The sequence below is a fragment of the Diorhabda carinulata genome, chromosome 2 (assembly GCF_026250575.1).
Source record: "Diorhabda carinulata isolate Delta chromosome 2, icDioCari1.1, whole genome shotgun sequence".
Classification (NCBI taxonomy): Eukaryota; Metazoa; Arthropoda; class Insecta; order Coleoptera; family Chrysomelidae; genus Diorhabda; species Diorhabda carinulata.
Genome location: NC_079461.1, coordinates 11,963,851 through 11,980,831, shown reverse-complemented (window position 1 = coordinate 11,980,831; position 16,981 = coordinate 11,963,851). Strand labels below are relative to the sequence as shown.

Below are 16,981 nucleotides of genomic sequence, written 5' to 3'. Positions count from 1 at the left end.
GAATACCAGTGTTTATTTTGTTGTAGGGTTTAAATAATAAAGAATTAGAATTTATATTTGGAAACTCATCCAACACATTTTAGCCCGAATTCTCATCGATTGTAAGTATAGCCTAAATAATTCCTGCTATAAATAAAAAAATAACGTCTTCGGACATTGCAAAAATGGCTTCAACATAACAAAATCATATACGAACACTAATATGTACGGACGGAATGCCTTAGTAAGTTAATGTCTGCTGTGTCCTTACTGTTGATAAAAAGGAAGGATTCTTGTCTGAAGTAATCAACTGCTGATTACGTGGGAATATTGAAGCAATCATTAAATAGAATGCACCTCGAGATCCAACGATGAGACTCATTTTCATTTAAATGGGTTCGTAAACCGACAAAATTGTTGTTATTGGACCGAAAAAAATCGAAAATGAAGCATCAAAAACCACTGCATATTCCGAAATTAACGGTATGGGCAACAATCTAAAGCAAAGGAATTATTGGCCCTTTCTTCATCGAAGATTCACGAGGACGAAACATCACCGTTAACACTGACCGCTATTTTGCGATGTTAGAGGGATATTTGACTGCAGAACTTGCGAGATCAAGAATAGCGTATTCGAGAACTTGGTTCCAACAAGACGGAGTGATCTGTCACACATCAAATGGCGGCTGTGAGACAAATGTTTCCTGCAAGACTAATTTTCAAAAGAGGTGATATCACTTGGCCCCCACGTAGCCCTGACTTGATGCCTCTTGATTTTTGTTTATGGGGGCACCTCAAATATAAAGTCTACATAAACAATCAGAGAAACATTAGTCAGATAAAGGAAAATATCCGCTAGGAAATGGCAGCAATCACCCGAGATTTATTGACAAGATTTTTCACAAATCTGCGTTTGCGTTTAGAGGAGTGCCGTCTTCGAGAGGACCGTTATTTAGATGAAGTTATTTTTAAAAAATAAACTTCATTTAATTACCTAATCATCAAAACTTTTATTTCAACAATACCTTATGTATTTATTTTTTTTTAGCTTATACATAATAAATGCACGTTCTATTGCGCCACTCTATATGACAAAATATACCACCCAGTTGGGGAAATTAGCATTAAGTTTCCCATAATTAAGAAGATTATGATCTAGATGATATAAAACGATGGAATATAATACATTTAAGGGAAAATTGCAATATTTATTCAGTATCTTAATGAAACTTTTTTTCGAGTAGTTATGTACAAAATATTAATAGATATTTCATGAAAAAAATACTCAAATACAGTAATATCATTATCATGAATTTGCATTACATGCATTAGCGATAAGTCTACCCAAAGAGTTTATATCTAATTTATAAATCACATATTACTAGCACGCAATTTATTAAACGGTTCATAGCCGTATCATTTTGTAGCAGGGGCCCAGACAGGCTAAATTGGAATTTACTGAGATTCATGAGGACGTAATGGATTTTAACTGATAGATGATACATAGAAATCCTATTGTTTACAATGTATAGTGATTTAAAAATTAAGTTTTGCTGGGTAAGATTCAGGAGGTGAAAATTGAATGTGTGGTAATTATTTTCTACAAAATTGTGTTCTGTACTAGTTATCATGAATTATATACAATCATAATAATTATGTATTAAAAACTGCAAATATTAAAATGGAAAAGTATGTCTATAAAATGTGTATGAATAGCCATTAAGTAAAAGCTTTATACATATGAAGAGCTTTCAAAGAATACTACATCCTCAGAGATCAACCGTAAAACAATTGTAGTGAAAAACTTTATGAAAATTGCATAAATTAAACATAAAGAGTGACTTTATGGTAGCTTCAGCAATTAATTATATAAACAATGTGAGCATGAAATTAAATGAAAGATTTGTGGAAAATTACTTACCTACTATACTAATTAATGAAGATACTAAAACTAATAACAGGAAAGCCCAAGGAGGCGGATATTTGTGATGATATAAATGTAGTCGTCTTCGACCTAAAACAAAAGAAAAATAATTATTTATGTTGAGATCAGATACTTTATTTTAATTGAATGGCAACTGATATTCATGATTCTAGTTTACTTAATTGTCGCTACATTAGTAAAATATATAGCACAACCCAGAAATAGATCAAAATTATTGTTAAACAGTGATGACATATAAATGCGATTAAATGAATCAGTGAAATTTTTAATGTATTTTTTCCGAGAAAAAGATGTTCTAAAATATTCGGTTTTCAACGGGAAAGCAACAAACAAGTGGAAATATTGGACTGATTGACGCCTCGTTGAAATAAATATAGTACAAGAGCTAATAACTTCGTCTGCGGGTCTGTTTCCAAATCAAAATTTGTAGTTGTTTTAGTTCTGAATTTTCAATAACAGTTACTTATTGATACCAAATTAGCAGTTATAGGATTTTTTACAACTACGAGTTATACTTCTTATATACCAAGAATTGTTGAACTAAACTATTTACTTCATTTAAATTCATCCACGTTTCAAGATTTAAGAAGATTTAACATACAAATAACAAAAATATACAATAGTAAGTAGGAACATGCAGTTGATAAGTAAACTTTTACTGTAGTCCTCAAACGTTCGTGGTAACAGGTAAAGTCTGGAACCAGTTCGAATCAAGCACGCGTATTCGATTTTATATTGGTTAGTATGGGGTTGGGAATCCGTTTTGATTCGCAAACAGAGCTATTTACTAACTACATTATTTAATTTTGACTAAGGAAATGATATATTTTAGACAGTAACGCTGATTCATTTTTCTTTTGGAAGTTTAAGTTAAATATTGCAGAATGAAATTGATACAAAACTATTGATTATGTTTTAGAATCAGTGATTGGTTTTAATTTGCAATTGGCACTTCAAGTATGATAAAATTGCAAATCAGGCTCTGTTTAAGAACAAATTTATAGCAATGAAAACTGAGAAGAAAATAAATTAAAAATCGCGATGATGTATGGAGTCGATACGATGACTATAATAAAAAGAGAAGAGTAGAAAATAAAAATATCGGAACAAAAAATAATGATAGCAAAATGATATACAAAGATAATTTTTCAAATGTCAAGTATTTCGGCAACATCTCCTATTTGTAGGTGGAAAAGTAAGTTCAAAATTTGTTCCTCATTTGTTAACTAATTCGGATTGTGCTAAATTAGGTAGCAAAATCTTACAATGGACGTTGCAAAACTATTTCAACATCGTGTTGACATAAATATGATTTTAAAACCAAAATGCAGTTTGGTGCTTTGGAGGAGAATTACCACCTATAAAAATTTAAAGCTCACGATATATTGGTGTAAAATTACAGCTGAGTTCCTCTCGAAAAGTGGTTTGGTGGATTGCACTGGAAAATCAAAAAACGGTGACTGCCGACTGGTATATTACAATACCCATAAACAAACAACGACGTCCAAAAAAAGGTTTGCGTGGAATTAAAATGCTCACATGCGATTTAACAGTGACAGTGACGTATTGGCATATGAAGAGGAAATTCGAATAAGTTTTTAGTATTTGAGTATCTAAAAAGTTTGTAGCGGAAAGAGTAAAGAAGCAATAAATAAAATTGCTTGGCCATATACGGACAAGAAGTAGAAAAGGGTTTAAGAATGACATAATACAGTAAAAGTTTGATATGAACAAGTAAAAAATTATATTAGAAAGGAGAGTGATGAAGGATCTATAGACCTATTAAATTAGATGAAGGTTGGGAAGATTTGGACACGTGCAAAAGATGGACATTGGACAACATAAGAACAAGACGACGACCGAAATCTATATGAATGGATAATATGATAAGAGACCTAATTATAAGAGATGTTCTTAACATTAAAACAAACTGAAGGCAATTTTGGGAGTTCCAAGGCCCATTGCAGTTTGTAATGCCATCAAATAAAGCATCGAGTTCACGATAGTTTCCAACAAATTATTTACTAAATGATACTCTACGAAATTTGTAGTATTTTCAACCTTTTGGTATCGATTTGATTAATAAAATCTAATATAATTTAAAACAGGAACTTTCTAATTTTATTTTAACTGGTTATATTCTTTAAATTATTAACTGATCGTTTTTCTTTATAAACCTGATTAAAGGGGAGAGAATACACGCCTTGTTTGAAATCTGTGAAAATATACTGCGGTAAAGATAAAATGAACTTCAATCAAAGAACATGCATAGATTCTATATAGAACATAAACAAAAGCAATTAACACTAACTTTAAACGATTCAATTTATGCAGACTCGCCCGAGACTGCGAAAACTTTTCGATTTGATTGATATGAAGACAAATCGTTGTGAAGAGAATAAAAAGACGCTTTGGCACTCGCGATATCGACGCCTGGCGCCGATTCGATATTTTACAAGTACCAGTGGCGTACAATGTATCTACAGAAATTATTTTCTTTCGTTTCTCAAAGCGGTTAGGTTAAATTTACAGAGATGCTTAGAAATTATTACATTCAACGCTCTAGGAATCCAACATAAAGGCACTAAGCCCTACTTTGGCTTCATGACTTCAACAACGAACGGAATGGAACGCTTAAGGATCAGATGGAATTTTTCTGGAGAAACATTCTAGGCCTAAGACAATCTAAAAGATTCATGATAATAACCTCGAATGAGTAGTGCTAATAACCTTCGAAGGAGAACAAAAAAACATCCATACTTGTTTTGGAAAAACTATTTTGGAGATAGAACAATGAGATGCAAAGTCACGCACAAATATCTTTTTAGGTAAAAGCCACGACTCAATCTACAATTTAGGACTTCATATGATGGCATCTCGTCTCGATTGTGTTCCTGTTTTACAATACTTGTTTTGAATATTTTTATGGTACTAACTATGTCGAGAAAGGAGAACTAACTGGTTAAGACACTCAAACGAGTTTTGCCTCAATTCAATGATATCGAAACTCTTTCTTGTTTCGTATGAAGCAATATTATGAAAATTACAGTTGGAAATGTTACTATCCTTTCACAACAACTCCAATTTTCACAAAAAGTTTAGTAAGGACTTATAATTGAGAAAGTAAATAAACTATTATTGAAACTAGTTACATTGGTGAATCCTTGTGTTTTTACCCCTATTCATACAAAAACCTTTCAATGCAGGTAAAAAACATTTTTATGGGGAGAAGTCCAGTTTTTCACAACGTTCTTCTGTTGAAATTTACATTGAAAGATTAAGAGTGAATTCATTGAAATGTTTTCCAACATTGTATACACTTTATTGAATTTCGTAGCCAATCAGAAAGTATTGTTGTTTATCAAATATCTAGCGAGGATTTTCTGTATATATCTCACTGTATCTGAAGATGATATTAAAACGAAACCATCATCAACAGTTACCACCCAAATGGCCTACTTTTCCTTTTGTATCACATGTAATATTATCAAAAATAATATAATTTTTGGGATGATTATTCTATTTACAAACCTAAAGACGCTTATTATGTATCTCGTAACAGCCATTTTCATATAAAGTGCTCTATAAGCACCAATAACAAATTTTCATTGGAGGCAGAATCCATTCTGTTTATTGATTGTATCCTTTATCTTTCAAAAATACCCAAAATGGTCTTCCAACTTCAATTCTTATCCTTCAGCAAACATGACAAAAAGTTTCAGTCGCTTCATAGGGATTGAACTAAGGGGTTCATTGACCCAAATATAGAAAATCTTACGCAGTGGAAGTTAAGATACGGAAACCCTTCTATAGTATGTTTCGATCCTACATATACAAGGATATTTTCGGATTTGGTTTTTGAAAGTTGGATGGTATTTAAAAAAAATAGTATAAATCGAAAGCTACTTTAAAACAGGTGAACTTATTTTTAAAATTATTTCATTGACGGTTCGCAATAGAAAAATTTTTTTAGCGCAAATTACAAAAACATACAGATTGATGAACTGGTCGAGAGCACAACTGTAATCAGTAGCTGTACATCTGCAATCAGTCAGTTGGTATGACAATAAATTTGCAAGTTAAATTTAATATATGTTGGAATAATACAAATACATTGCAACAAGATTTAATTTAAAATAAATTCATGTGAATACATGCATATACCAGCATAATATATATAAATAAAATTAATAGTATGGCCCATGTCACCAACATATGACTGAAACTATAGAGAAATATCGACAATCCCGGGTAATCGCTCTGGATACATTTAATGATTTTATCAGGCATGCCAACCTATCAAATAAACGAAAGCCCCCACTTATCAACGGACTTGGTATCTTTCTCAAAGATTGGTTCAATCAGGTCGTCAACGATGGACACACTACAGGAGATTCTGAGGTTAACACTGGTGTTGCCTAGAGATGCATCTTTCCATCTACTCTCTTTCTCGTGTACAGCAACGATATACTTGACAAAATAGCAAGCCGACCTATAGCTTCGCCATCGGCAGTACAGTGGTGACATTGTTTAACTCAATCGCCCCAAAAAACCCTCAACCTTGTAGACAACAATAGATTACTATCACAATACCCATCTTGAAAGCATACCGGATTGGAGCAGAAATAATCTAATTGAGTTTGATGGAGTAGGTTCCTATTATTACAAAGAAGGCTGGTGGTTGGACATTCTATTTTGAGGCTGGAAGCAAATATTTTGGCTTAGTTATGTGGCCGAAATAGTTAGAGTCCCAAGTATACAACAAGCATCTAACATATTCCCACCTAGAGCAGTATTTGCAAGATCTATTTGACAGGCCGACGTTGCTCATGAACATTGGCTAGACGCCTAGAACATCAATTTATCGAAACTACATCTTGTGAAGAATTTTAAGCCCGTGGAATCAGCTACCAAGGCACGTCTACAACTACCACAACTTACAAAAGTTCAAATTTTTGATCCCATTGAAAACAAACTCGTGCGTATATATATTTTTTATAAATTCGGAACTATTGAAACTGTTTTTGTTCTTCCTTCATATTAATATAGGACATTAACATTAGCGTACATACAAAACTCTCTATATTTGTATTTTAACTTTTTGTAATTGATCTTTATGGTCAGTCTCTATGAAAAAAATGTCTGCCAAGCAAGAACCAGGGTATTTTGTTAGAATATGGAGTTTTTTTTTCAATTTTATCTATAATTTTGTTCCAAGCACAACTGTAGAATCTTCTGAAGTCTGTTTGCTTAACAAGAAACACGCAATTTTGTCATACATTACTACAATTGTCACGGAATTTTTGACGAATATTGTCAACAACAGCTGCGCTTAAAGTTGACGACTGATTATGTTTACGTAAAAGACTTTTTACATACCTCAAACCATTTCAATACCGACTGCAAACAATATTATGACGTATTTATTTTAGTAGTCCCGACTATTTATCATTCTAATTAATTTTTGTCAACGGTAATTTTTTCATGGATATTAATATTATAATTTTCATGAAATTGTTTCATTTCGTACTGATATTGGTTGTTTTATTCAATATTCGGAAATGGTAGGATGTCTTTTCCATAACAATTACCAATTTCATCGAAATATTAGTTAAAAATCGTTTTTAAAAAAATCGATTGACATGTTTTCGGAATAATTGACTACTTAACGCATGAAGAATCATAGCACGTTTTGTTTTAGAACAAGTTGTATTTAAAGAACAGTTTGTGTCGTCAACTCAACCATATCTAACGATATTATGCGTATCACAGTTTCTTCTAAATATATTACAATTTTGTTTTAAATCACAGTACCCTTTTATTTCAAGCAAATACTCTAAGCTCAACGATTCTATCTATCTAGAATCTATTATTATTCGGTTATCTAACTAAACAAAACCGTACGAAGAAATTCCAAATATTCTGAATAATAATTAGGAACATCCTCAGTTTGGCAAGTATCATTTCTGAAGTTTGGTACTATGTTGTCTTTGTAAAAACTCTAAACAATGCGTTAAATCATATTGCACGATTTGATTAGTAATAATATTTCAGTAGCTTTAACAATAATCGATTAGTTTCCGAGTTAAAAATAAATTTCTATTATTTTCGATTGCTCGAATGCTATTCGTTGCGATTATATAATGAAAGGGCCGATAGCAATGAATCAATTTTATATTAATATTAAACGTATATTCAATGTACGTAATTTGTGGAAAATTGTTATATGCCAATAAGCTTGAGCTATATTTGTAGTGCAACGTTCTGGCTCGCATTTTTTAATTATGTGTATTGCTTAGCTTTAGGTATAGTTTGAGGGACTCAGATGATAGTAATTTAAATAACTTCTTATAAGTTGTTTTCTAGTTTTCCACAACCTTGTCTATCATTTCAAATATTGGATTATCTTTTTTTAGGCGCATCCTTTTGTCTGTACGAGCATTATAGCATCATCAAAAACTATATCTTACAATGGGTCTATTTTTCGATTGAAATCTTGAAAATACATTTTCTTCTTAAGTTTCCCGGAAATATAACAAATCGTTTTCACGAATCCCTTATTATAATTTTCATGTCATCTTGAAAATCCAGTCTTTAAGTTTACCTAAAGTGTTCTTTCGAATGAATTCAGTTTTGTTTTTCATAAAATCCCAAAAATAGTGAATAATCACTTATATATAGGCCAAAACTAACATCAATTAGTAATTTCTATTGGCTAATTTTATGAACTGTAAAACGAGCACCGTACTATCAGAAATGTTTTTTCCAATACGCATAGATAGATGTACATACATCTAGTTGAGATTATTCTAACACACCAAATAAGTGACTAACTGATTTCACTTGTGCCAGTACAACAATATTTATTTAAACAGACTATTGTTTTTGTGGTACTGGGCTTGTGAATACATATCGAGTTTCCAAAAATATATTAATATATAGAAAGTTCTTTTAAGGATTTTCACGAAATCATAAACGTTTCATTGCTTATGTAGATATTGATAATATGTATTTTTCTAATTATTTTTAAAGTTATCTCTTTAAAATCATTACGAACAACAGATTATTTAATAAAGTAGAGCAACTGTATTGTGCTTTTAACAATTTTGGTAAATATATCTAACAACTTTATTTTTTTATATAATAGCATACATTTTAGATAAAGTTGAAAGAATGTGGATAATATCTTTGATGAACTAAAACACTTTTGTAGAAAAATTGAGTAAAACTAATATATTCCACCTTTAATTTCAAACTCTTTCAAAAAAGCAACCGACTCTGTATTTAAAAAAAAGAAGGATGAAAGAGGAAGTGTTTCCAAAATAGATGGTCTTCGATATCTATCTCGAAATTGCGTGGCGCAGAGAATATAAATGTTTGAAACGTGTTTTTTTTTATATTTTCAAAGTTTCTCCTGAACTTAAATATACAATAAAAAGATAAGTTCAGAAGAGGTAGGTCTATATATAAATATTCAATTCTTCAAATTTTCAGACACGGATTAGTGAGACAGTTTTTAGGCTGAAGGATTGAGCAATTTTATATATATTTGATTCTTTTGACGATTTCATTATTATACCTTTAAAAAGGTTGAATAAATTGAAATTTAAAGAAAGTATAAAAAATAGATAATGTCATGTCGTATGTCTGTACGCATTAGCAACAAAAAAATTGAAAGTTCAATACTCGTATTACTGTGAAAATTTTTTAGAAGAATAATTCGTGATAAGGACAGGAATAATATTTAGAATGATAGTTTTCATCCTGCGGATTTTCCTTGTTGAGATAATTCCAAAAGAGTATCAGAAATTGATTCATTGTTCGAGTTGAATAAAGTAGCTACTTGCCTTTCAACCGTGATAACAGTCTGAAGAAAAGGTTTCCTACTGTACTGAAATATTGATGTTACATTCAGTGATTCCCTAATCATTTGAATAAATGGTCTGGCTTTTGCCGTTATAGCCAAACATAATAATATTTCAAAAATTATTCCAAATCAACAAAAATTCATTATAAGTACCCAGAATTACTTTAGAAGAATCTGTATCGCTAGGTTTACTAATAAAACGCCAGGTTTCAGAGGTTGTACTTAATAAATTTTCATGGTAAATAAGGGGAACTGATTGAACAAGTTCTTGCACAATTCGTTTTACCGGACACTCATTGGTTCTGTCGAAGAGAAATGGTTCCATTAAGAACATCTGAATTTGGTGCAAATATGATTGGTAGAACCAACCTGGACAATGAGAATTATTCATCTGAAATAGTTTGAGAACCTTCTATCTCCAACGAATGACTTATAATGATCTGATCAAAAATGCTTACCACAAAATTAAATAATTTGGAAGTAGGCATCCAAAGAGAAAATGGCAAAAATACTCAATCCGTACTTTCTTAGTGTGGTATTCTTATATTCAAATAGTTTTTATCAAACCAAAATCGGATGTTCCGCCGGTTATGATACCTTTCAAATAAAACGTTGTACCTACCGGAACTAAAACGAAATCGGCAAAATTGTTATTAAATTTTCTTGTTTCTATTCATAACATACTCCAAGATTCAATTATGTGATGACAGTCATCTTCAGTTAATTCATGAATGAGGCATATTTGTAGTAGATAGGTATCGATTTTGTTGAAAATTGTTTGATACTGAAGATAATTCTAAACTGTACAGTTTAGATCGTCTTACCTCGGTGCATTCCTAACGTGCCCTAAATCTCTATGCTGCTGATAGATTGAGAAATAAATTTTAGATCTGGATGGCTTCTATAATATAATGTACCTACCTCTTATCAAATCCGAAAATAAGAATATATGCATGATTTTTTAATGATAAATATAAAAAAGATCCATTAATATATTGGTAAAAAAGAATCAATCATAAAAAATATGTAGGTTTTCAAAAGAAAATGAATGAGAATACAATAAATTTCGGCTTCATGATTATATTTTCACCGTAAAAACCTTTTATGGTTTCCGGTTATCAAAAAATTGCTAATTAATTAATTAATTTCCACCTCTAATTACAGAATAAAGTAATGATGCTTAATGTATTTAGTATTCAATAATAATAATAATTAGTATGAAGAAAACTGTTTTCGTTTTTGTATAAACATAGAAAACAAAGAGAAGCAGAGGAAAAGTTACGTAAAGATTTATCTTGAAAATGGTCAGTCGCATGAAATGATTTGGAAGTGATTCTTTGCTTTTGAAAATGACATTCATTTACTTTGTGGTCTTCCTCTTAGAGATGGTCCAATAAAAGTACGTGAGGTAGCTACTGAAATAAATATTTCAACTGAACGGATATGCAGCAATTTGCATGAAATCGAAAATGTGCATGGTGGATGCCGGCAATAACTTTATCGCCACGGTGTTGTGAGATTTTTATTGATTACTCAGAAAAAGAGGAAACGATTACTGGCCAATAATTTACTGATATTCTAACACGTTTTGATGCCGTACTGCAGAAAAACTGCCCTCACAGCCGTATTGAAATGAAGAAGTGATAACAGACATAAGCGCGTATTTAGCGAACCTTCGAAACCATTATTTTCTGAATATTTTGAAAAAATTAGAAACTTTCTGGTGTGAACAGAAAAAAAAAATAGAATAGGTTATTTACAATACAACTTTTTCCTTAAAACGCCCACGTAAAAGTTGATTAGTAATATTTACATTACATAGACGTCAATAAGGTTAGAACCTGTATGAAACAATTTGGAGAATGTACGAATTATCGGTAATGACATTGTAAGTATGTTAAGACTATTCATTATCTTTTTCCAAACCCGTTAATTAAACATTCACACCAATTCAAAGATGTGTCAGAATAGTTGATAAGATAATGTTGAAAAATTACGTTAGGTTATTTTATTATATTAACATTGACGTTGAACGAGATGTACGAGGATGATCCCAGAAGTCCCTGGCCCCACAGAAAACATAAAAATTTTAAGAAAAAAAATATATATTTATTTTTCAACGTAATCTCCTTTTAGCTCCATACACTAATAAGTTCAGCAGCCTCTTCAAGAATGGTCAAGCTCCTCAAAATAGCCATTAACCTTTCACCACCGAGCCATTTTTTCTAGAAAATAATAGTACATGAGGTAGCAATTCAGATTTTAATTAATTCAATTTGGCCATTGCAATAACGGATGTGTGAGCTGGTGCATCGTCTTGACTAAACAAAACTTTCTTCTAAGCAAAATGCGACCGTTTTTGCTTGATTTCTTCGCTCAAACGTTTTAATAAGTTCGCATAATACTTGCCATTGATAGTTTTTCCTAATTCAAGATTTGGTCGACCACTGCGATGCTGGTCTTCGCAGGTCGTACTCGGCTACCCAATATTTTACTGTTGATAACGAAGGAGCAGTTTCACCCAGAGTAGAATCTAGTTTAGATTTTATATTGGTGGGGCTAATGCCTTTCAAATAAAAGTATCGTATCACATAACGATGACCAATTTTTTTCATGTTTACAAATTCACTGAAAGTTTTCACTAAAACAAATACTAAACAAATTGGCGTTTACAAACTTGAAACATATTTTTTTCTTGAATTTTATAGTGGTAGGATAATTGTGTAGTAATTCTATTAATTCTTTAAGGACCAAATGATTGGTTAAAATACAAAAAAAACAAAGATTTTGCCGTCATAAGTGGCGTTCTATTTTTAAAGTTACTAAGTTATTTTGTAATCTACAATAATTTTTTCTATTTTAATCATTCAAAAATCACTTCGCAAATAAAAAAAATGTTTTTCGTCCACTACCCATTTTAGTCATTAAGTTATTGAATAAAATAACCATTTGACTTAAGATTTGTTTAAGAAAAATGTTTTGGTGTCTATTTCAATTGCCATGCAATCTGTAAGCAAATAATGCTTCCTTATATTGTTTAAGTCAAATTTATTCAAGTATGCATTAACAATGCCTTGCTAACTTCTAATTTTCGGGAATATATACGGTCGTGCAAAATGAACGGGACAACGAATTTATGGCTTAATTACGACTTTTAAGAAAATTATTTCAAATAAAATTCTCTGTATATTTTCCATAGTATCTAGTGGTATTTGCAGAATTTCTGTTTAGATCCCATTTTTCTAGATAGCACGTCATCAAGTAATATTTTGAAAAATCACACTGAATCATTAATTAGAAATCAACAGTTACATACAATAGATGTTCAAAATGAAAACCTTCGATTAATCTCTTACAAATAATAGTAGAAAATCATTTCAGACGTTATATTGTATACCTTGGCTCTAATTTAATCTTTTAGTTTTTATAGAGTCTGACGTAAATCCTTATAAACTATAGGAGTAGCCCTGAAAAAAAATAGAGTAGAGATAAATCCGGTGATCTTGCTGGCCACTTAATATAAATTCTTCGGCCCACAAAATGTGATTCATGAATGTATTAATCGATCAATTTAATTCATAATTACATAGCAACACTATACTGTTTTGACAGGATCATCTTCATTTAACGCTTGGTGTAATTACACTTCTAAGTTTTGATATTGAATTTTTAGGTTCTTCCTGTGCACGTTGATTATTTCATTTATAGCTGTTTTTTTTTCGTCCAAAACGGGAATATTTTTTATGCTGCAGGTTATTCCCTCACATTTTGAGACACCAAAGACTTGAAAATATGAGAAATTCTGTCAATATATGAATTTTTGAACAAATCGACAGCTTTTCGTAACGATTGCTTCGTACTTCCAAAATTAACAATTATCAATAAAGTAATACATTCAGGTTCTCTTTTATTTCTAACATGATTAATAATATATTAATTTCATTTAAATGTCATTACTTTTGTGTTTAATGGATATGTCAAGGGATTAAAGAAGATACTTCTTTGGTGATTTGCTTTACGTGAATTTGTTTGATAATCTTGGACGATTTGGATGGATTATTTCAATTATTTCATCAATAAATGTCAATCGTCAAATACTAGTGAATGATTAATAGCATATTAACTTAATTGAGTCATAGCAATATAACTTTTATTTTAAACTTTAATCCACAATCGATAGAAGTAATGGTTGAGTAATTTATAATGGATAACCTGGTACATTTAGCTCGAAACAACAACAAAATATAGGTTCTATATATTCTCTTTAGAATAAAACACTATAATTTCCATTCGTGATTGTTTGGTCAAGTTACGACCAAATTCATCTAGCTCTATATTTCAATTTCTCGACTCATCCATCAGTATTTTGCCTTTAATATTTATATTAAATTGCAGCAACAAATCTATCATTTCCTTCAATTCGATCAACTTGTTGCTTCTTCGTACATTTGTTTGACTATTCGTAAAAAAGTTCATTTCAGTTATCTGGAATAATTGTATCTGCAGCTAATATTAAGTCAATGATACGAAAAATATGAATCTGGAGCTTTTATTTGTTATTAAAACAAAATAATTACTCAATAATAATAAATCGAATGAAATCAGCTTTGATTTTTTTATTTAATTCTAATTTAGATAACCGAGAGGCCGTTTGTTTGAAGGATTTGGCATGTACTTCTATTTCTATAACATTCTACCTTTTGTTTGATTATTCATTTGTTTTTTCAGATCCTCATTTTTACCTGCTATTCTAGATTCGACCTTTGTTTTTGGTGTTCTGTTTACGGGCATTCGGTATATGTGTTCATATCATCTCTATTGTGTTTAATATATTTTATTCCTAACTGGTTTTACTTTAGTTTTCCTCTTTACGCTTCATTTTTTATTCTATCTTTTTTTATTTTATATTCTCCTGATGAATCTCATTTTCATTGCACTCGTAAGAATCATTTGATGTCTCACAGCTGTACAGCATAGTATCCTTGTATACTTTTATCACAATTTTTATTTTCATATTTTTTCCTACTTCTTTAGTCAAAATATAATTCTTCCATTGCATGAAATAATTTACCAACTTTTCCTAGTTTTTCTTCTATTTTTTCGGTTCCAATCCAATCTACCAATACTTTCTATTATTGCTACTAGATATTGAACTTATACTCTCTTACTGTTTGTTTTATTTGTTTTCAGTTTTATATTCATTTTTTTATTTAATATTTTCATCAGGTTATGTTGTTAATCTTCTGTTGATTTCGCTAATAATACGTTGGTTCCATCCTCCAAAAACTTATATTCAATTGAATCATCAGACTCTGCCCTTTTTATTATTCTGAATATTATGATTGAGAGTAGTAATTGGTAAGAATGTGTGTCAGTGTTAATACCTTTGAAAATGATAAACGTACCAAATTTAACTTTAAAAAGTAAATTCACGAAAAATTTATTGTTACAACAAAATGGTGTCGCAAATGATAAGAATGTATCGACAAATATCTCAAAAAATGTCTACTTTATAACTGACATTCATGTTTATTTATTTTGTTTGTTATTAATGAGAAAACTTAACAAATTCATCTTAATGTAATATGACTTCAGTTTCATCCACTTTAATTGATTTTAAATTGATACTTTTATATTTTCTCATCAATTTTAAATAATTCATATTTTGAGCAAAACCATTACTTAACGCACTCATGCAGATATATAAAAATAACATTGAAAATAATGTTTTGAAATAATAAATTCATTTAGTTTTATGTTTATTTCAATTACTTAAAGTTTATATAATACGTGAGCCAGAAGCCAATTTTTAATTGATCAGGTGCAGCGTGTTTTCATCAAATAATAATCTCGTTATAGCTTAAAGTTGTTCGAAATGTTTCATTCGAAATCAACTACACTTGTTCATTTCTTCAAATATGCGAATGACTATTCAAAATCATTTTAACTTGTTTTATATGGAAACGTTAATGAAATTAAACGATATAAACATTAAGCTATTTTGAAAGGAACACATACATACAAATAACTGATTTGAGATTGGCAGTAAGATCTATTCGAACAAGCTTTTATTAATCACTATACTGTGAAGCTGGAGTTGAACCATTAGTCTATAAAAGGAAACATTTAATGTCCAACTAGTATTTTATGATGATGATGAACAAAATTCATTCGGAAATCTGCTCAACAAACCAGGAATAATACGCGCAAAAGAAATAGTATTGAAATTTACACCGAACATAGAACTTTTCACTGTAAATAACAACCATAAAAATATAGATTCTGGAAATATGTACCAATTGCCTTCAATACCGCAAAACTGGCAACCTCAAGGTAATTATAGAAATTATAATTATAATTATTATTAATTATTAGAAATATAAGGTACGTCTACAAAGTGAGTTTCGTTTGGTTATATAAAAATGTATACGAATACAGAAAAAATATTTATTGGACAAAAATCTAAAACTGTTGAATCAATTTTATATACAGCTTCCGAAATATTGTAAACATTTGTTATAGCGTAGCAGAAGTTTTTGTATGCCTTCCTCATAGAGGATTGCCGCCAGTAATAACATGTTCTTTTAGCTCGTCATCATCGTTAAAGTGTTGACAACCAACGAACGATTTTAGATGTAAGAAGAGGTGAGAGTCTCTAGAAACGAGGTTACGATTGTACGGAGAATGATCAAATAGGTCCCAGTCAAATTCCCGCAAAAGTTTTTTTTCACGTTAGCAGTTTGAGGTTAGGTATTATCGAGGAAAAAAACAACACCTTCTGATAGTAATCCTCGGCGCTTGTTCTGTATTGCGCAGAGCAATTTTTTAATGGTCGCGCAGTAAACATGCACATCGATTGTTTGGTTTCGTGGTAAGAAATCAATCGGCAGAATTTTTGTCCAAAAAAGCGGTGAATATGAAAGTTCGAGGTATTTAGATATGCTTAGGCAACTTTTGTTGGAGACGAAGTGTGTCTGCATTCAATTGAACCGGGTATAGTTTTTGGAGTGTCGTGAGATATCCAACTTTCATCCCTCGTGATTATACAAGAAAGCAAATTATCATTTCATTGTTCAGTAAGAATTTCGCGGCAGTTCCATAGCATTAATTGTAAACTTAAGGTGTTGCTTGAGCTTGTCTTCAATTACATAAACCAGTTCATAACTAACAACAGACGGGCGTCTTGTATG

At 30.7% G+C, this 16,981-nt stretch overlaps 1 protein-coding gene across 5 annotated transcripts in view; it reads right to left on the bottom strand.

Moving 5' to 3' along the window:
- The window catches only part of LOC130903447 (uncharacterized), a 480,490-nt gene that overhangs the window by 122,785 nt on the left and 340,724 nt on the right, over positions 1-16,981 (bottom strand). For all 5 annotated transcript variants that reach the window (XM_057815547.1, XM_057815548.1, XM_057815549.1 and 2 more), the window contains one exon: positions 1,901-1,993. In XM_057815547.1, the coding sequence (XP_057671530.1) occupies positions 1,901-1,993 (93 nt within the window). The remainder of the gene's footprint in view (positions 1-1,900; positions 1,994-16,981) is intronic.